This window comes from Dipodomys merriami, unplaced genomic scaffold (genome assembly GCF_024711535.1).
Source record: "Dipodomys merriami isolate MVZ:Mamm:240054 unplaced genomic scaffold, mDipMer1.0.p SCAF_15, whole genome shotgun sequence".
Lineage (NCBI taxonomy): Eukaryota > Metazoa > Chordata > Mammalia > Rodentia > Heteromyidae > Dipodomys > Dipodomys merriami.
This window is the reverse complement of record NW_027202826.1, coordinates 20,063,403-20,084,534: the sequence shown is the minus strand read 5'-3', so window position 1 is coordinate 20,084,534 and position 21,132 is coordinate 20,063,403. Positions and strand designations below refer to the sequence as shown.

General features: G+C 38.6%; 1 protein-coding gene across 2 annotated transcripts in view; it reads right to left on the bottom strand.

The window, feature by feature from the left end:
• Window positions 1-21,132, bottom strand: part of Nfkb1 (nuclear factor kappa B subunit 1) — a 120,482-nt gene that overhangs the window by 77,848 nt on the left and 21,502 nt on the right. For both annotated transcript variants that reach the window (XM_070022348.1, XM_070022349.1), the window contains exons 3-5: window positions 17,704-17,779; window positions 13,213-13,250; window positions 8,671-8,769 (exon numbers count right to left, since the gene is read on the bottom strand). In XM_070022348.1, the coding sequence (XP_069878449.1) occupies window positions 8,671-8,769; window positions 13,213-13,250; window positions 17,704-17,779 (213 nt within the window). The remainder of the gene's footprint in view (window positions 1-8,670; window positions 8,770-13,212; window positions 13,251-17,703; window positions 17,780-21,132) is intronic.

Genomic DNA, 21,132 nt, shown 5'->3' with positions numbered 1-21,132 from the left:
TTCTTCAATACCATGCTTTGCTCTTTTATGTGGAGTTACTTTATTTATTTATTTATTTATTTTGGTCAGGTTGTGGGGCCTGAACTCTGGGCCTGGGCGCTGTCCCTCAGCTCTTCAGCTCAAGGCAAGCACTCTACCACTTGAGCCACAGCACCACTTCCGGCTTTTTTCTTTTTGCTTATGTGGTGCTGAGGAATCGAACCCAGGGCCTCAGGCATGCAAGGCAAGCGCTCTACCACTGAGCCACCTTCCCAGCCCCTGTGGAGTTACTTTTAACTCACGGGTAAATAAAGTTAAAGATTCATCTACTAGTCGCATTTATAGAAACAAGCTAGTATTTGTAACAAGTGAGAGGGAATAATTTGGAATCCTCCTTTTTCTTTGTTTTTAGTATTCGGTAATAAGCACTTGTCAATGTCTTAGAGTCCTCATAATTATAATTTTAAAATACTATGGAAAATATTCTATGCCACAGCTATACCATAATTTGTCTATTCAGTCAACTTCTGGAAATGATTACACAATTCACAGAAACCCAGTCTAGCTAAATGACATGCTGTGTTTTAGCAGGTGTGGTATGGGTCCCAGGTGTCTCTTGGTCTAGAATATTTCTGGATGATTCTGATACACACTACGATTAAGAATCATAGACCCCTGCAAGTAAAGACAGAGCCTTAATAGTATGATAATTAATAATGTTCTAAGACACTTAATATTGTGGCTTCTAGATATCTATCTATTGTGCTTCAAATGATCAGATTCCAAGTGACTTTGAGTTCCTAGTATCATAATGAGTCACTGGAATCTTCCACTATTTTACAAAGGTCATTTTTAGAAACTGTTATTATTGCTATTATCATTATTATCATTTTATAGGTGTAAGCCATTGGCATTCAGCTTCATACAATGTTTCTTTTTTCTTTATTTTCTTCTGTTTTTAGAAGTTCTTATTATTAAGATTATACACTTAACTTTTTATTTTTATTTATTTATTTTTTGTTTTTTGTTTTTTGGGTCCGGTCATGGGGCCTGAACTCTGGGCCTGGGCACTGTCCCTCAGCTCTTCAGCTCAAGGCTAGAGCTCTACCACTTGAGCCACAGCGCCACTTCCGGCTTTTTTCTTTTTCCTTATGTGGTGCTGAGGAATCGAACCCAGGGCCTCTGGCATGCAAGGCATGTGCTCTACCACTGAGCCACCTTCCTAGCCCCTTAACTTTTTAAACTCAAGCAAAAGATAGCTTTATTTGTTCAAAATGTAACACCGGCTGGTGGTAGCTCTAGTTTGGGTAGTACATTTTATAAGGAATAAATATAAAAGGAGGGCTCTGAAACCTATTTGAGTATTGGGAGGGTTACAGGAGATGCTATTATTAAGAACAGGAGGATAAGCATTTTTTAAAATATAATTTTATTACTATTATTTTGTTTATGTGGTACTGAGGAATTGAAGCCAGGGCCTCAGGCATGCTAGGCAAGCACTCTGCCACTTAGCCACATTTCCACACTAGGACAAGCCTTTTTCTATCCTCCTTCTCTTGGATCCACAGGGATCTGTGCATGACACACACTATCTGTAAGTCTGCATGCATCCTTCAGCTCAGCCCCAGGACACGCCCAGGAAATGAGGGGAGACTGAGGGACTCTGATCTGCAATCCACCTAGAGGGTGGCAGAAAAGACTGGGACTTAAGGAAAGCTTGCCAAATCATGTCTAGACCCGCAGATGGGTTGCTGTACAACCCATTTGTGAAGAACAAGATATCTGAAGAGTGTGGAGCAGCTGTGCATTCACTTTACCTTATCAAACAGAATTACCAGCATGTGACTTTGCAAAACCAGGATTTCTGAACACAATGCAGAGATTCTATTCTCTTTAGATGGAGACTACTAAGTTTAGAAGAAGTAATCAGGGACTAGATTCAGACTGAATAAACAGAGGAAGGTCACCAAGCTAGGACAATTCATAAAATTCAAGAAGCTTATGAGTGCTCTTAAATTCTGAGGGTTAATTTTCACAGCTATGATCTGTGTTTAATGTTTGTTCAAAAGAGTGGCTTTCTCCCATTATTAAAAGTGATTATTATTTAAAGAACTATTTAAAAATTCTCTAAGATAATATTTTATCCAAGTGTCCAAATACAGAACCTCTTACTTAAAAGAAAAATGATCTACAGGTCTAGACCGTTGGTTATAGGAGTTTTGCTTGAGCAAAACCTGATATATTGTGCCCAATGAACATTGAATAAATAACTGTCTTTTCTCTTCTCTAGCTTTAACCAGTAATGCTTATTAGCTCCATGTTTTGTCAAGATCACCTCTTTTCCATTGATAAGCTAAATAAAGGGAGGCTTTCCTGAATTATGCAGGAAGCAGCCAACTCTCTTAAAAATAGATTTAAAAATGCAAAAATGTAACTCTAAAATTTTATAAATGCCAAAAGGAAATAATTTAAGACAACTTGGGCATGGTGATACATGCTTATAATCCCAGCTCTAAAGAGGCAGAGGCAGGAAGGAGAACAGAAAGTTTGAGACTAGACTCAGCTACAAAGTAAGCTTGAAGCCAGTCTGGGCTACACAGTGAGACAGTTTTACAACAAAAAAGCACAGAGGCTAGTTTTTTTAAAATTAGCTGCTGTCACAAAGCCAAAAGTGACAATATACCCTAAAGCATTCACTCTTAACTATTTTTGAATCTTTGAAAATCTGATTTTGAAAAATCACATTTCCCCCCAAGCACACACACACACTCCTAAAAGTCCCCACATAAGTCCAGGAGTTCAAAAATCCTCTAAAATCATGAAGGAGCCATGCACTGCAGATAATAAACCCTTCTCTTCGGGAAACAGCTCTTTTTCTGTAAGGTACAGAGCACCGAGCATAATGTAGACAGAAAATCATGGTTATTTTCTCTCATTACCCTAAGAGCATAGTGAACGGTCTAGGAATGCCAATGGAAATTCTAAGTGCTACAAAGTAGGTTTTCTTGTTTCATGCCTAATTGATTCTTGGTGATCTCCACTGGTATATTAAGTATCTGAGTCAGAATACATTATTTACATTAGGAGTGCACCTAAATCCTTAGAATGGCAAGTCTGCTGAATGAGACAAGTCTACACAGAAGAGAAAGAGGTTATGCAAAGATATGTGATATCCTCAAATGGCACAGCCCAAGTCTTTACTGACCCTGACAGAAACTTTACATGCAGTATTTTTAAGTGAAAGGCACTGAGAGTAGAGACTTTTCTTTGTTATCAGTGGAGAAATAGGATTAAAACTAAACAAAAAGGGGGGGGGGAGCAAAAGTATTGTTGACCTAAATATTTCAACGCATGCCTTTCTTTCAAGAATGTTTGATTACAAATAGTTACACTTGTATCAGTTATATTTCAAAATCTTTCTCCTCTGGTATCCATAGCTAAAGAGAAAGTAAGAATGTTAAACTATTTGTATCTTAGCGACAAAGTCACTAGTGTTGGACTGTGTTCTGCACAGTGAAGATGGCAGAAGGCCCTTCCAGCAGCTGGGAAAGAAGTTTGTGTCTGAAGTCCCATGGGGTTCTTCTCTCTCCCCGTGGCCTCTTTCCATCTGCTTGAAGAGGAAGGCATTTTGATTTGAATTTTTTTTTTCTTCATGCAAGACTTTCGGGAAAAAGAGGGCAAGGAGCCTTCCTTGGCACTCCTTGCTGAGTCAAAAACAGGCAGGGACAAGCTCAGCCTAGAGGAAGTTTCTCGTACTTTCCTGCCAGCCTCCGTGATGAAATCCTTGAGCAAATGTTCAAGGCACACTTTATAGGCCAGTATAATGGATGATTAAATCTTTAACAGGAAAACTTCTTAAAATAGGGGGAGGCAAAAGAGTGAGTTGGCATACTCTCCCTGGATTTATTTCCATATGCATATGTGTATATATGTGTACACACGTCCAGGTGAGAGTCCTCTGGAAGAGGTAACATAACTCCATGCTGTTCATGAACACATTTTTATTCAGATCGTAAAAAGGAACCAATACTGTGACCACACTGCTTAAGCTTTGATGGGGCCTAGTGTTAACTCTCTTTTGGACTGAAGAGAAGTCATCAGATAAAAATCAAACGTTTGTGGTGAAGCAGGTAAACATTATTTTTGGCGGGAGGAAATGCCAGTGTTTACAAATGCAAACTTATCGAGTAAAAATGCAACAACATCTCAGAGAAAGCAAGTTTAGAATATAGCACACGGCTTTCCCAATGGACAAGAAGAAGAAGAACAAAGCAAGTGATGAGTGGGGATTTAGCTGAAATCATACATTCTATTTCAGAGCAAGAAAGACATGCAATAGAGACAGAGAGAGGGAGAAAAGAAATACAGTCGAATACTACCATCAAATCTATATTGCGGTAGCTGGTGCCTGTTACTTCAATTTTCTGTATGCAAGAATGTGAAGACTTGTAGAGCTAAGTGAAATTCTTCACAGCTACATGAAGGCAGCATTAATCAACCCATTAATACTTCATAGGAAATGGTAATTGGGAAGAAGTGCTTGGTTGATGGAAAGAGTATGCCTTTAAAGGGTGGAACATATCCCTGGCCACTTCCTATCTCTTCAGAGTCCCTGCATCCACTAGGGGACCGTGGCTCACACTTGTTATCCTAACTACTTGAAAGGTGGAGATCTGAGGATGGCGGTTTAAAGCCAGCCTGAGCAGGGAATTAGCTAACAAAAAGCCAGAAGTGGAGCTGTGGTTCAAGTGGTAGAGTGCTAGCCTTGAGCACAAAAGCTCAGGGGTAGCATCCACGCTCTGAGTTCAAGTCTCAGGCATTCCTCTGCCATAGTCTTTGACTATGATGTTTCAGCGTTGCCTGAAGCCAAAGCAATGCAGCCAGTCAACTCATGGTCTGACATCTCTGACACTGTAAGCCAAAGTAAATCTGTTTTCCATTGCAGTTTTTTTTCCCCCAACTATTTTTGTTACATCCTGAAAAAGGCTAACATGCTTGTTAGTAACCAGGTACATTAACACAGGGACTCTAGGAGAAATGACTCAGATAGTATAACCTCATTTTGAAAATAAGAAGCATCTGCTAATAATCAGGACAGGTGCATATATTTGTAAAATAGACTATGCACATACACAATTCCATGCCCTGTTTATTATACAGCTTTTGAGTAGAAAAGTATGCAAAGAAGTCACGTAAAAATCCACTCAGCATTGTACCTACATCAGTTGTCCTCCAAAAGAGATGTTTTTGCCCGCCTAGGGGACATTTGATAATGTCCAAAGACACTTTGTTCGCATAGTTGTTGAAATGTTAATGAGGAGAGGTCAGAGTTGTTACTAAATATTTTGCAATGCACCAGCCGCCCTCCCATAACAAAGAATTTTCTGACCCTAATTGCCAATAGTAAAGAGTATGATAAACTCTGAAGTGGGAGCAAGTGTCATTCATCCCTCCTGGCCTCAGCTGGCACAGGTACTTAGTCAATTACCACAGAGAAGGAAGTACAACTGACAAATCCTGATGAGAGAGGAGAGCAACCTTTTCCAGGTCCTACATTTTAGAGGAAAAATGCATTTGAAACCACCTCTGTAAACTCAAAGGTTTATGGCTATCCTACGTGGGGAAGGCAATTAGGAGCTAGACTAGGGGAAAAGCTTTGGAGAAGAAATACTTCATGATGGTCTCTTCTTTCTCTCTTCCTGTCCTTCTGATTAAACATTTCTAAAACAAATAATATTATCTATAAATAGCCGGAACAATGGAAGCACTTAATGTCTTAGTGAATGGGCCAAAGGAATAGGGGCTGTCTATAATGTTCTGTAAACACACTTCCTTACAATGTGATTGGATGTTTCATAAATATATGCTGATTGTGGGAAACAATGTAGCTCTAGATAAACTTGAATAATCACCAACTCCTTTATTTTTGTATTTTGACTTGCTCTGCTTTAAATACCTTATATACTTGCTTATATATATATATAACATATATATGTTATATATTATATATATGTTTCCCACTAAGTTTAAAACTTGTTCACATAGACAAAATTGGGCAAGACTATCTAACTAACATTAAGTTGTTTCACTTCTAAATTGTAATGAACTATAGGGTAGGATTGGTTTTGAGTAGGTGGAGTCACTACGTGGAGAAGAGACATAAAGAAGCCCATAAATTTATCAGAGTTAATGCTATGTTAGCACCAAGAACTGCCCTGAGCCACAAAGCACAAGAGCAATGGAAGGGAACAGGGCCAGTACAAACAAAACCTGTTTATCTCTTAATACTAGTTTCTAAATACCCATAATCCAGCCATGTCAGTATTGATCACATGTGATTTTTAAAAATTACCATCAGTTTGACCGACACATAAACACGATATTTACATATGTCTTACAGACACATGTGCTTTTAAAAAAAGTGCTGGATATAATGGCCTTTGTTCCCCCAAGCTGTCTTTCCTCCTTCTTTGACAGACTTTTCCTGCTCAGTGATATATTTCACCATTGCCTTCCCCAGGTCGTGTCTCCTTATCTCCTTGTGACCAGCAAGTACACACCATCAATGAGAGAGGTTCAGTGGTCTGCTATACGATAGGAAAACCACCAGGCATTTGAGAAAGGCCAGTTGATTCCTTTCTGAGTTTCTGTTCTTTTAAAGGCATTGTACCTTTTATTTAGTGAAGTGAAGATATTGTATGTAACAGACGTAAGCACGTGCTTTTCCCCTCGTTAGTGGTACTTCTCCCCATTCCCTAGGCAGGATCTCATTCTTTCATCCCAGAAGTCATGACTGCTGGGATGGTTACTTTTAGAGGCCAACCTGAGTGGAGTAGGTGACACCAGGAGAGGTGGTGGAGCATTATTTCTATGTGTGTCTGTTAGAGTGTCTAGAGACTGACATGTCAGTGGAATGAGAGAGGGGAAATTCTGCCCTCTGTGTACGTAGACTTCCTCCAATCAGCTGGAGCTCCTGACAACAAAAATTCAGAGACAGACTTCTTTGGTCTCTTTCTCCAGACCTCAAACAGTGCTCTTTTCCTGTCCTTAGCCTATCAAAACTCCAGATTCTCCATCCTTTGGACTCTAGGACTTAAATCAACAATTGACAGCAACCCCCCCCAATTCCCTTCCCCAAGTTGAATTTCTTATGCCTTTGGTTCTGATCTGAGAATTACAACATTAGCTTCATTAGTTCTGAGACTACTGGACTTGGAATGAATATTACTAACACCTGGAAAACATCCTTGTGGCCTGCTTCTGTAGACTAAAGACATTTGCATCTACCTGCCTAATTACCTTTAACAGGAGTAACGCCTTTCATTCCACAACTGGAGCTATAAGACTTAGAATGGAAATATGATGAGTAGGACCCCCATGCTATTAGTGAGTTTCACAGAATGAGATCAGAGTAATTCTTTCTTTCATTTAGAATAAGGATAAGAAACTAGAAAGTCCTGGGCTTGGATGTGGGGTATGAGGAAAGGGAAGAAACAAACATGAGTTTGGCAAAACCAAAGATAAATTCCCTTACATGAGAATTTTGGTAAGGGCCAGATTGGTTGAGCATCTGTTTATAAAAATAAGCCAACAAAACAAATGAGCTCCGAAGTATGTTGTATCCTTAGGGGTATGTGCACCTCGTTGCAGTGGTGTTGGCAACTTTTATGCCTAAAATACAAATGACTGAATGAATAAAAACTTTTGACTAAATTATAATTGTTAACTAACTTACCTGCGGCATAAATGAAACCAGGAAACCTATTATCAAAATCAAAAACTCAAACTCACTTAGAAAAAAAATTCTCAATTAAGTCAATGAATAAAAAAGAATCTAGGGGCAATTAAGTTGTTCATTCCAACAGAGACCAATGCACAGTCATAACTGCTTGGGCTGAGGCTCTTGGGTACTTACAGGTTTTCTATAGAGCACTTGTATATATTTCCTCACTCCTCTAAAAGACTTTATGAAGAACATGCTATTCATATTTCTGTATTTTATACTTTAGGACAATGCTTAGAAGTATTGGCTAAGCCTATTCAATGCCTACATAGCTTTTCTTATTGTCTAGATCTGAATTCATAATCTTAAATATTATAACATACAGTTCATAAACTCAGTCATCTATTTCATTTCTCACTAAATCTCTACAGAGCCTAAATAAAGCATTTGTTTCAAAGACTTATTAAAGTTTCAGAGAGGTTAAAAAAAATCTTTTAAGATGAACTGGGTGCTGGTGGCTTATGCCTATAAGTCTTAGCTCAGTCAGGAGGCTGAGATCTGAGGATCATGGTTCAAAGCCAGCTCAGGCAGAAAAGTCTTCATAAGACTCTTATCTCCAATTAGCCACTCAAAAATTGGAAGTGTCACTGTGGCTCAAAGTGGTAGAGTGATCGCCTTGAGCACAGAGAGGCTCAAGGGACAGCACTTAGGCCCCAAGTTCAAGCCCCATGACGCACAAAAACCAAAACCAAAACCAGAAAAACCCTTTAAGATGACTGAGAAATAGTAAAAGTGTTCTAGTTGATGATGAAAAAATTTAAACTAAGTGGACATGGAAACAGTTTTAAAGTGTGTTGCTTCTCATTGTTCAAGATGCAGTGTTACTCATAAGCTGACACGCTGAATTCAAACTCCTTTGTACAACTACTTAACAGTATTTTTTTAAAAAGTTGTCACTTCAGACTTACTTTGACCTGGGGATAGGACTTCTTGTTCTTCTCACTAGATGCGCCTGGAAGTCCACCGTGGGAGGGGCCTTCACATACGTAACGGAAACGAAATCCTCTCTGCAAAGGTGAACACAGACCCAGTAAAGTGGAGAAATACATATTAACAATGATAGCGATAAAATTATATTCAAATGTATAATTTCTAGGTGAAGTAGATAAGAGATAGAGCACATAGGAGACTGTGAAAGGTACTCTGGAAATGAAAATTACTGTCCGCAAATGATCATGAACTACTACTTGTGTGCTGAGCTGTGTCTGAGAAGCCACACATGCAAGCCTGCAGTAGCTCTTCTGCAAGACGCAGGTCTGAGTCTTTGGATGCGATGTGTTACGGCTTGTCTGAATTGGAGCTCCCTCCTCTCAAATTGCTGTTGCTAAGCCCTGAACGTTGGTTGACTGGTAGAAGTTCTGTTTTTCTACCTGCTACTCAGAGGAATTCCTCTCTTTTCTCTTATGGCAGGAGTTGTTACCCCCCTCCTCCCCCCCCCAATACTTTGCCATCTGTTACACCAGACACCTGATGGGCCTCTTAGTTCAAAGGATAAAGTCTTTCATTTTTGAGTTATTGATGTAATTGAGCTCAAGCTTGAAGACTAACTGGCCTGAAGGAATCCAAAACCAGATAGTTCTTTTTGTTTCTTTTTTTAAAAAATCTGATCCAGGAATTTTACAGCTGTTAGTAACCAATGAAGTTAACTACATGAACCATTATAAACCAATCAATACCCAAGTGCTATGTTTTGTTACCTATCCACATGGGACAATTATACCAGACTATCTTTAAGGTTTATTCTAGTTCTAACTAAATTATTTATTTGGAGTGAATTTAATTATAATCCAATCATACAATTATGCATATCTGTAGACAAAGAATACTGCATAAACAATTATGCAAATTAAGGGAGCTCATCATATTAAGGGCACTTCTGCTATATTTTCTGAATCATTTAACTTTATAATGATGCCAATTTGTGGTAGTACTCATAGTTTATAACTAAACCATCACTTAACTGGATGTTTTTTTTTTCTTTTCACCTCAGGGTGAAAAGAACAATATGCTAACATATTTTTAAGAAACAACCTCACCTTCCATTTATTTCTAGTGTGGGCTAGACTTCATAGAACCAGCATTAGATCACTAGACTATTGGGAACATCCCATAACCACTAATTGCTGGTGAGGGGTTTCTACTTTACAACCTCAAACACATAAAACTCCAGAGGACACAACGGTTTTAATTGCTTTGAGCTCATGCACCAATGTAAAACACTTGCCATGTTAGATTTTGCTGTATTTCATTAGGCCTGGTAAGGATATTTTTTAATTTTATTTTATTGTAAAGATGTTGTACAGAGGAGTTATAGTTACATGAGTAAATTAATGAGTACATTTTTTGTTGAGCACTGCTACCCGCTTCCTGGTAAGGATTTTATCTCCGAGTTGGCTCAGTGCTATGAACTCATTTAAATCTCTGTGACTGTCTCTGTATTCTCTAAGGACTTCCTGATTTCCAAAGAAGATTGTCCTAAAGCACATTTCACTGAGTGAGAAAGCCCTGAGGTCAATTCCCCAGCATGAGAAATTTCTTCAAGGCAAGCACAGATCCACAGTGTAGGTGAAACTCATTTTAAAAAAAATCTAAAAAACTGAAAAGAGCTCCACAGGGAACTCCAAACCTGGATGCCACAAAAAAAAGATCTTCTGAAGGGAGGTAAAAAATTTTAAAACAATTCTTCTGTTTTGCTTTTTATAAAATTCAAATTAAAACAATGAAGTTACAAAATCAGCTCAGTATCTTTTATAAGCAATGGCTGATGGTTTATTTTTAACAGTAAGTGAAGTTTCTAAGAACATCAAAAAACAAAAGCATGTTCAAGAACCAGCTTCTAGCAAGAGCTAAGCATCAAAATGAGACTTACTTGACTGCAAATCAATTCAAACACATTTCAGTTTTAAGACAGTATCAGCATGCAACCGATGGAATATATAAAAGAATATAATATGATGCATCTCTCTCAGAGCTGGGGAAGTCTATACTAAAAAGGCCCCTAAGAAAAAGGACATTTTTTTCCCTAACTTAATTAATACCAAACTCCTTTGGGGCAGTTGGAAAAATATACACATGTATAGTTTTACATCTTATGGAGATTGGTGTCAAATAAAAAGTAAATAGGCATGTGTTAAACGGTGTGCTTACAGTGTGTAAAACAATGTATATCATTGCATTATTATTGGTTGAATTTGCATCTGATGTTCTACACGAAGTCATTCTGACTCCGAAGTCAAATCCTTTTTTCAAGAAGATGTGATACCTTCAAATGCACAATGTGGATGCACTTCTGATTTGAGTTTTCCTGAGATTAAAAGTTTGCCAATCCATAGTCACTCATCTCAGTAACTCCATTTGCTTAAAATGAATCATCACCTCCAAAGGCAAGTCTACATCTTTCTAGTCAGAAAGTCTGACTTAAGGGCTGGGAAGGTGGCTCAGTGGAGCGTTTGCCTTGCATGCATAAGACCCTGGGTTTGATTCCTCAGCACCACATAAGCAGGAAAAAAAAGCCGGAAGTGGCACTGTGGCTCAAGTGGTAGAGTGCTATCCTTGAGCGGAAGAGTTGAGGGACAGCGACCAGGCCCAGAGTTCAGGCCCCACGACTGGACCCCCAAAAAAGAAAGTCTGACTTAAATATAGCCATATTACTTTCACTGAAGTCACACATCAAAATAAGACCAGCTTGGAAAACAAACATACTGTTTTACTCATGTAAATTTTTAATGTGTTTATGCATAATGAATTAAGTTTTGAATTATTGAACTACCTGAAAGTAATCTTTCAGGTAAATCATAAATGAATGTCAGTTTTTCATTATGACTTTTTGGGTCGAGGATAAGGACTTGCTTGTTAAAATTCTTATTATGTTTATTTAAAAAACACAAGTATTTAAAAAATACAGGTGCAGACACATTTTTAGTTGACTTATCAGTTTCATGGATATTTACAAGCTAGGGAATTTTCCAGGATGCCAGATTATTGCATAGAGAATTTCAGGAAGCAGAACTCCATCGGGATGATCTTTGAGAGAGCTGATAAATTCATGAGAGAAATCCTTCCTACAGAGTTGGTCATAGAAATGAAGCAAAGGAAAGTGTGGTCAGGATGAGCCTCTTTTGAGCAACTGCAATAGTGCCCTGACTCTCATGTGGAATTTCTGTCCATGCAACAAAAACTTGGGTCTAATTTCCACCCTATCAAGATAACCTGGTCATCATTCACGCACCCCTATTCTTTAAGTGTTGACCAAATCTATTGCATGATATGACTCTGGGAACCTCCCTGCAATGATGGCATTGAAGTTCTTCAGCACTTGGTTGATGCTTCCCCAATACAACAGGGCCCAACCATGCACACATCTGAGTTACTCACCATTACATAAACAACACACATTGCAAGCGGAAAGATACGCATAGCCTCAGCCTCACACAGGTGGGGTAAGCCCATCCATTTGCAGTGTAGTGACTGTTCATATTCTGTCAGATGCTACTGAAATGTCCAATAGACGGATAATAAAAATTTTTCTTTCCTCCTCTTTCATAGCACTTGACTCAAGCAGCATCCAATGAATATTTGTTTATCCAGAGTTGGGGAATGGCTTTAGGCCATTTTAATTCTGTTTGGGGGCTGGTCCTGGGGCTTGAACTTAGAGCCTGACCTCTGTCCCTGAGCTTTTTTTGCTCAGGGCTGGAGACACAGCACCACTTTTGGCTTTTTCTGAGTAGGTTATTCGAGATAAGAATCTCACAGACTTGCTACCCAGAGTGGCTTCGTACCTAAATCCTCAGATCTCCACCTCTTGAGTGGCTAGGATTACTTTAATTCTGAGCTATATTCTACAGAATCCAGTGGGAAGAAAGAGATATACTTCTCTCCTTGTTCTGGCAAGGGTGAGTCTAACGCTAACACCAGAGGGAAGATTATTCAACTACAAACCCATGGAGTGTTTGCACTGTCTTAGGCAACATATTTCACCAAACAGAAAATACTGGAGTGGGTGAGGAAGGAGGAAATCAGGAAGTCATAGGTGAGAATGGGCATGACAAATGGATAAAGCTCAGTGAATATGAACTGCATGCATGCATATTTCCTTTGTAAAGAAAATGCATGGAAATAACCTGAGTCTTTCCTGGGAATGGCTGATAAGCTAAGCTGGCAGAGACAGCACAATAACCAAGGATCTATAATTAACTGGAGTTTCACAGAACTGTGTACCAAGGCTCAAGACCATTTGAAGAATGACTAAGACATGTAAAGTAGATGAACGCAGTTATTATGTAATTTGGCAGGCTGATCATCACTCAGATAAGCTATTTCCTTCATAAAATTTATTTACTATTATTCAAAGTTTGATGTCTTGATGTTTTGTAATGTGTAGGAATCCAAGAATGCAAAAAAAAAAGAACAAAAACCCAAACACAAAATTCCCATCCCTTTAGACTTCTTACCTGTTTAGGTTGTTCTAATATTTGAAGGAATGGGCCATCTAAAACAAAACAACAAACAGAAATCAAAAGAAACTGTGAAGATTCTCAAAATCATTATTTTGTTTTGTTTTGTTTTTTTTTTTTTAAAAAAAAAAGGTAAAGCAAGTAAAAGACTGAAAGTATGTTGTTAAATTGGGGTTTCAAATCAATTTTTCTAGCTGAAGTTCCACAAGTATAGAATTCCTTTTCCTCCTTTGAAATGTTAAATTTACTCTTGTTCATTAAACAATAGCTTTCTTTACAGTTTAGAGGACCACAATAAGTCAATGTTGGTTGAGTGCTGATGGTACATTGCCTAGACCACCACAGGCAGAGGCGAGAATTAGTGCCAACAGCCTTCACAATCTTGTCTCCCAACAGAGTACTTTTCAGGGCAACACATACACCAACAATGAGCAGCGAGCACTTCCCGAGTGTTATGACAGTTCCCTTTGCCTTCACATCATGAAGACAGGAGCCTTCACTCTCCACAGAGAATGTGCTCTGGGTGAAATTAAGAGAGATGGAGCTAGCAACCTACCACGTGGGAGACACAAATAAAGAGCCCACGCTGCCTGCTTCTCTCTGCACTAAGGTTTCTGTTCTTTTCCCTTACTGAGTCAAGTAAATATCACCTTTATAATAATAATTTCACCTGGTCTTTTCTTATTAAATCATCACCTTTTATTTTCTGTAAAAGTTCTGAGTATTGTGTTCCTGGATAAAGACTGCCCTAAAACAGCACATGCAAAGGACACTAACTTAATAAAAATTAAATCTACAGCAAATATAAATAGTACAAAGACTTTTAAAATAAAATTCTGCAAAGAATTTAACTGAACACAAGTACACGCCAATTCATTATTGTAAAAACATAAAGCAAGGGAGAAGGTAAATCTACATCAAAAGGAAAATCAGGAACTCTGACAGGATAAATATTAATATGTTCACTATGAGGAAGTCCACAGGTCTGAAATACAGAAAGCTCTTCCCATTTGAATCTTGCTTGTTTCCTAGCTTACTAGAACTTACTTCAGGTGGATAAATTTGTAAAGAAGAGATAAAGCTTGAGGTTAGAAGTTAAAAGAAACTGTAAGTTAAAGTAGAATTTTATCAATTCATTTATCATGATGAACCAAGATATATTAGAGAACAACAGGCAACAAAGTTAAAATTATTTCCTATTATTCAAGAAATATACCAGGAGGTCAGTTGGAAAGTCTAAAGTGAAACATAGAAGAGAAAGGAAAAATAGACTATCAGTGGCCAAGTAGTATGTAGTTAATTATATTTTTTTCTGTATTAAATTCATCCTTAGGCATTCATTTTTGAGGGAAAGTAATCAGGTTTAAACTTAAGGACTCAAATTTGCTCAGCTGGTCTTCTAACATTTGAACCATACCTCTAGCCAGGTATTTTGCTGATCAATTGGAGATAGAGTCTCATGAACTTTTCTGCCTGGGCTGATTTTGGACTATGATACTCACATCTTAGCCTTCTGAGTAGCTGATTATAGGTATGAGCCATCTTTGGACAGTGTGTGTGTGTGTGTGTGTGTGTGTGTGTGTGTGTGTGTGTGTGTGTGTGTGTGTGTGTGTGTGTGTGTGTGTGTGTGTGTGTGTGTGCGCATGCGCGCGCGCGCACGTGCATGCGCACGTGTGTATTTGCCTGCCAAACCTGGGGCTGGAATGCAGGGCCTGAGCACTGTTCCTGAGCTTCTTTTTGCTCAAGGCTAGCACTCTACTACTTGAGCCACAGCTCAACTTCCAGCTGTTTCTGAGTAGTTTATTGGAGATAAGAGTACCGACAGACTCTCTTGCCTGAATTGGCTCCAAACTGTGATCCTGAGATCTCAGTCTCCTGAGTAGTGAGGATTACAGGCGTGAGCCACCAGTGCCCGGGTCATCTTAGGACATTTTAAGGTACTTTTATAATTAACTATAATATTAAAACGAGAAAAACCTCTAATTAAAAATTTTACTTTAATTTTCACTAAGGATATATATATATAGAGAGAGAGAGAGAGGAGGAGGGAGGGAGGGAGGGAGAGAGAGGGAGAGAGAGGGAGAGAGAGAGAGAGAGAGTGTGCAAGCAAGCGCATGTTTGGCAATAGAATATAGAAACATTTCATCCAGAATTCTAAAAGAACACATCAAGAAGATAGCCCTGTAAAAAAAGCAATATACGGAGAAAACTTTATGCAAAATACAGGGGAGAGAAAACACTGACAGTAAACCTTAATTTCTCTATTCTTACTCTTTTAGCAATAGTTGCCTTTTGGGTATCATTTTTTTTTTTTTTCTGTAGGACTTAAGTATGTGAAATTCCTCATGAAACAGGACCGTCTTTCTCTTGCAAAACACATATTCAAGGTTAAATTACCTAGAAAATTCGATTTGATATGGATGTATTTGTTTTGAGGCCAACTTTCATTCGGCCCCATTTCTGTGCCATGAAAATGATATCCCACTATGCAGAGCATGAAGTTAATGCATAGTGTTACAGACCTAGCATCTATACTATATCCCATATTGCTTTCAACTCATCGTATGCCTGCTATTGGTCTTAGATTCCAACACACCTGAAAGAAAAATCCACATGAAAATTACACTTTAATAGTGGCTTACACAACCTCCCTACTTCTTTAGAATCTGAATAAAACATCCCATGTATTGTGGTGTATATAAAATGGACTATGGCATCACCACTAAAGGTGAAAATCATAGACTCAAAAATATGTTGGGGGAGATTACAGGTAGAAAATAAGATGCTTAGGTATACTTTCAAGGGTTTTTTTAAAATGATAAGGTAAGACACTTCCTACAACATGCAGCTGTGACCACAGAATATTGATGGTTCTTCTGATAATCTCATTTCTACGCCTATAAATGTAAAGAAAAAGAAAACATGTGTAGAAACAAAATTTGCCTCAGGACCCTGTTTGGTATCCACATGAAATAGAAAAAAAATGTGTATTTCCTATGGGTGGAACTGAGTTCTTATTTTTTTATTATTATTATTATTATTATTATTATTATTATTATTATTATTATTATTATTATTTTCAACTCAGCATGAATACTAACAAAAGTGCTTGGAACCTTAGAATTTAAAAAGTTCACAGCAAACACAAATGCCCCTAGCACAAATGCCCCTTCTTCACAGGAAGGTAACCCAGGGCTCTCATGGGGCAGGGTTCACCCAGCCTCAGATAAACGCTAGCCCAGAAACCTGGGCTATGTGGGCAGGACAGAAAGGCAGGCCACTGTGATGACCTGCGGCTGCTGAAGGTGGATGTGGGCAGATGCAGTTTCTCCCCTCCCAGGACCTCTGGAAACACTAACCGTGTGCATGCAGAAAAACATTCTGCTATCAGCCGTGAAAGGTAAGAGCCAGCATGGCACAGGTCATTCTAAATGAGAATTAGAAGAGGAGGGGCAGTCTCCCAGGAGACAGGCAAGTAAATCCACAGTGAACTGACCCCTGCTGTCAACTCTGACCCTGGTTTCCACATCTCTCTGAAAGTCGCCAGCATTGCTTCTGTAAGTTCCCAGCCAATATATCAATCAATTGAAAAAGAGGCTAGATAAGTTCAATTGTCAATACAAGATTAAGCAATCTGGGGATCCCTATCGAAAGTTTTATCTCATTGCTCAGAATGCAAAGCTAAAAGCTTTTATTTATTTATTTTGTACTGGAATTTGACCTCAGGGCTTCATGCTTCCTAGACAGACGATCTATTGCTTGAGCCATGCCCCCAGCTCTTTTTTTTGCTTTTGTTATTTTTCAGATAGGCTTTCACTTTTTCTTAGAGTCAACTTTGAACCATGATCCTTCTACCTAGACTTCTTGCTCATGGGAATGATAGAAGTGAACCACCCTATCCAGCCTGTTTATTGAGATATTGTCACTACCTTTTTGTACTTGTCTCAAACCACGATCCTCCCAATCTCTAGCTGTTGAACAGCTGGGATCACAGATGTGTACCACCACACCCATTATACAAAGGCTCTTAAAAAAAAAAGATGATATTGATTTTTTTTTTACACTGTTGGTCTGATGCTAAGTATATTGGCCAGCCTACAACAGGCCTTCAGATAAATGTTTCTGGAACAGACTAAGAAGTTCAGGCTGGTTTGCACACATATGGGAAATAACAGGGAGGAATTTAAAAAGAACTCAGAGGTAGTACAACTGGAAACAAAAGAAAATGCTTGTCTTGAATAAAGAAACTGCTACTGAGTTGTCCTGCCAGACATTCACCCCTGTTACTAAAAAGGATGAGGGTGTACAACATTTTTTGTTTGAATACTTTTCAAGAAAGTATATTGAACATGAAAGTATATTTAGAACATGAACCACCATTTCCTTCTTAGGTACATCCCTGAACTTCTAGAAGGTACTATTGGCAAATCCTGAGTATTTTTTAAACCTTGACAACAAAACAAGAGGCCAAAGGGATAGTTTTCTTACCTGTTGACAGTGGCATCTCAGGTGGAAATAATTCTGTGTTAAACATTGTATGTGATAAAGTATTCAAATGAAAGATCTGCAAAGGAGAACAGTGAAATCTCTTAGTCAATGCTTTTATACCATATAAAAATGTGAAGTCTGAACACTTAATAACTAGTTGCAAGAAGGAAAACTACTTTTTTTTTTTGAGACAAAGACAAAACTCTACAAATAGGATTCATGAAATTAAGATTTTAAAATTCCCATGGGAGACTTGGTTAAGTCTCATGTGCATGGGGTTTATGTTAGGAGAGACTTGGAGATATCAAGTAGGTGAAGTCACCAAGAGCAAGGGCCTGGGGTGGTATGCTTACTAACACACCTTCCAGGACAAGTACCTACTCAGAGTAGATGCTGAACAAATACTGAGTGAATGCATGATTTGAGGTACATACTCTCTTAGATGTATATGAAAAGAATCCTACAAATATATTGTTCTTTTTTTAGTGGTAAATGTATTCCTAGTATGGATATACCAGATTATGTATCCCTAATCCAGCTTCAAGGCCTATAAGTATTTAATTGACAGTTCACAGAGCAGATAACTGAGCACTGAGCTCACTCATTTATATTTTCACCTCTCTTTTCCTAACACGTTGCAAAATACCTAGAACTTGGTGGTGGCAGTGTTAGACTGAACAATGGCCTCCTAAAATGTGGATAGCCCAGATCTCAGAATTTAGGAATGCTACTAAGACAGCAAAGACAACTTTTCATATATTATGAAGGAAAAGATCCTAAAGTAAGAGATTACTCTGGATTCTCTTATCCTAGAGGGATAGGATAAAAGAGATTTAGGAAATCAGTAATATGGAAGCAAGAGGCTGGAGTGGGGGTTGGGCTCACAGCCAAGGACTATAGGCAGCTTTCTCTACAAGTTCAAATAAGCAAGAAATGAGAGCCACCAGGACAGCGGTCCTGACAACACCCCGATTTTAGAATTCTGACATCTAGACTATAAGAGGAGGAGTTTATGTTGTTAATAAGTTCCAAGTTTGCAGTAATTTGTTATAGCACCAACAGAAAAATAAGACAGAAAACTAAAGCAGTAGGCAAGCAATATATTCGGATAGAATTAAACTCTAGCTTAAGAAGGTAACATTTATTATTCCAAAAGAATTTTTTCCCCATTTAGGTCATTTAGGACTTTAATTCATATTTCTGATCTTACCATTTCTTTTATCCTATCTGTTTGAAATGCTTGTTGGCAGCACAGAACCTGACAATATTTCAAGTTGTTTATGTTTTGGGGCTTTTCTTTTTTTTGGATAGGCTAGTATGTGTGCTAGAAGCCAGTTTATTATATTAAAATATACTTTATTTTTAATCACCAACATGGCCTCCTGTCCTTATTAGGAAGGAGGTTCTTGGTCTCTTAAGAACCTAGTATCTGAGGATCATGGTTCAAAGCCAACTCGGGCAAGGAAAGTACATGAGACTCTTATCTCCAATTGACCACCAGAAAACTGGAAGTGGCACTGTGGCTCAAGTGATAGAGTACTCACCTTGAGCTGAGGAGCTCAGGGACAGTGCTCAGGCCCAGAGTTCAAGCCCCACAGCTGACCAAAAAAAATAACCTAGTATTTCTAGTTCAATCAAGAGGAAGAAAGGGTTGGGGCACTGGTGGCTCACACCTGTAATCCGAGCTACTCAGGAAGCTGAGATCTGAAGATCAACGTTTGAATCCCACAGAAAAGTCAAGACTCTTATCTCCATTTAACCATCAAAAAGCCTTAAGTGGAGCTGTAGCTCAAGTGTCAAAATGATAACCTACAGTGGAAGAGACAAGCAAGGGCTTGAGAAACTTAGTTCAAACCCCAGGACTGGCACCAAATGGGGGGGGGGGCAGAAAAGAACACTATGTTTAAATGAAGAACATTTGAACATTTCGGCTCCAGATCAATAACTAATTCATAAAAAAATGTGCTCCATTCCAGTGTTCAACAATAAATAAGGCTCATTAACACGGCTGTTAATCACTTAACTGTGAAGGAAATGAAGAAATTAGAAAATACATTCCACAACAATGTGCCCCATGGTACAAAGACATCTACCAGTGTCAGCTGATGAAGAAGAAAAAGAGCTCCTGTATTTCCTGTGGCCCTGCAGTAGTTACAATGACCATCCGGAGGCCTAAGTGCCAGGGCTCAGGTGCTGTGTTGCCCTGTGCTAAAGGTTAATGCTGTTTTACTAGGGCAGGGCAGGAGAACAAAGTCTAGCACACACCAAAACTCTGAGGATGTCTTTAAACCTCAAGATAAGGGATTACAAAAACTTCAAGGACCTCTTAAAAATGGAAATAGCAGAACACACTTCACCCTTGTTACTGCTGAGCAAAAAATGGCCCACATAAGAAACTTTCAGAATGAATGTTTTCAGCAGGTTTTCCTCTGGTGTGGCATAAAGGGCCATCTCCGGTTGATAAGATTTCCTGTGTGTAGACAGCAAAGCGTGGTATAAAACCAAGCTGAAACACCCCTCATGTTGGTTACAGTTGGCCTTTAAATGGTTAGATATAGTGTATTAAAAGTGAAAGGTAAAACAAAGGGTTTTGATAATGTCTCACACCCTGCAATCAAAAAAAAATGTCCCTAGATGAATCCAGTATCACCACTTTTTATAACAAACATGCAAAGGCGCATCATCATGTGAGAAGTAATGCATATTCATTCTTTTCAAGTCAATCAGAATATTACACAGTTCTTATGCCTTTTATTTATGTATTTATTTATTTTATTTTTGTGCCAGTTCTGAAGCTTGATGCCAGGGCCTGGGCACCATTCCTGAGCTTTCTTGCTCAAGGCTATTACTCTACCATTTGAGCCACAGCTCTGTTTCTGGCTTTTTTTGGTAGCTCATTGGAGATGAGTCTCAGGGACTTGCTTTCCCAGATTAGCTTCAGACTGTTATCTTCAGGTCTCAGCCTCTTGAATAGCTAGGATTACAGGCATGAGCTATTGGTGCCAGGTTTCTTGTTTTAGTTATAGCAACATCAGACTCCCTAAAAGACTTGAATTTCAGCTTTCTCTGAGGGTGGGGAATGGAAAGAGTCTGGATGATTTTTTTGGTATGAATATATTTGATAATCCTGTTGTTTCACATGGTGGCCAACAAAATTTAAATGCAAAATGATTTTTATCATGAATCTTGGTCTGGATATCAGGGTAGGTCCTATTCCCTTTCATTGATAGGCCTAGCAAAGTATGTCTTTCAAATCTCAGCTTACCTAGACTTCTTTTGGGAAGTCCTTCCTAACGCTGCTCTTCTCCTCCAGATAGCAACTAGTAATTTCTCTCAACAGTTCTGTGCAGGCCACTACCATAGCTTTCTATTACTATCTGGAAAAATTATGTTTCTGCCTCTTCAACTTGAAAGGCAGCATCCTGAAAT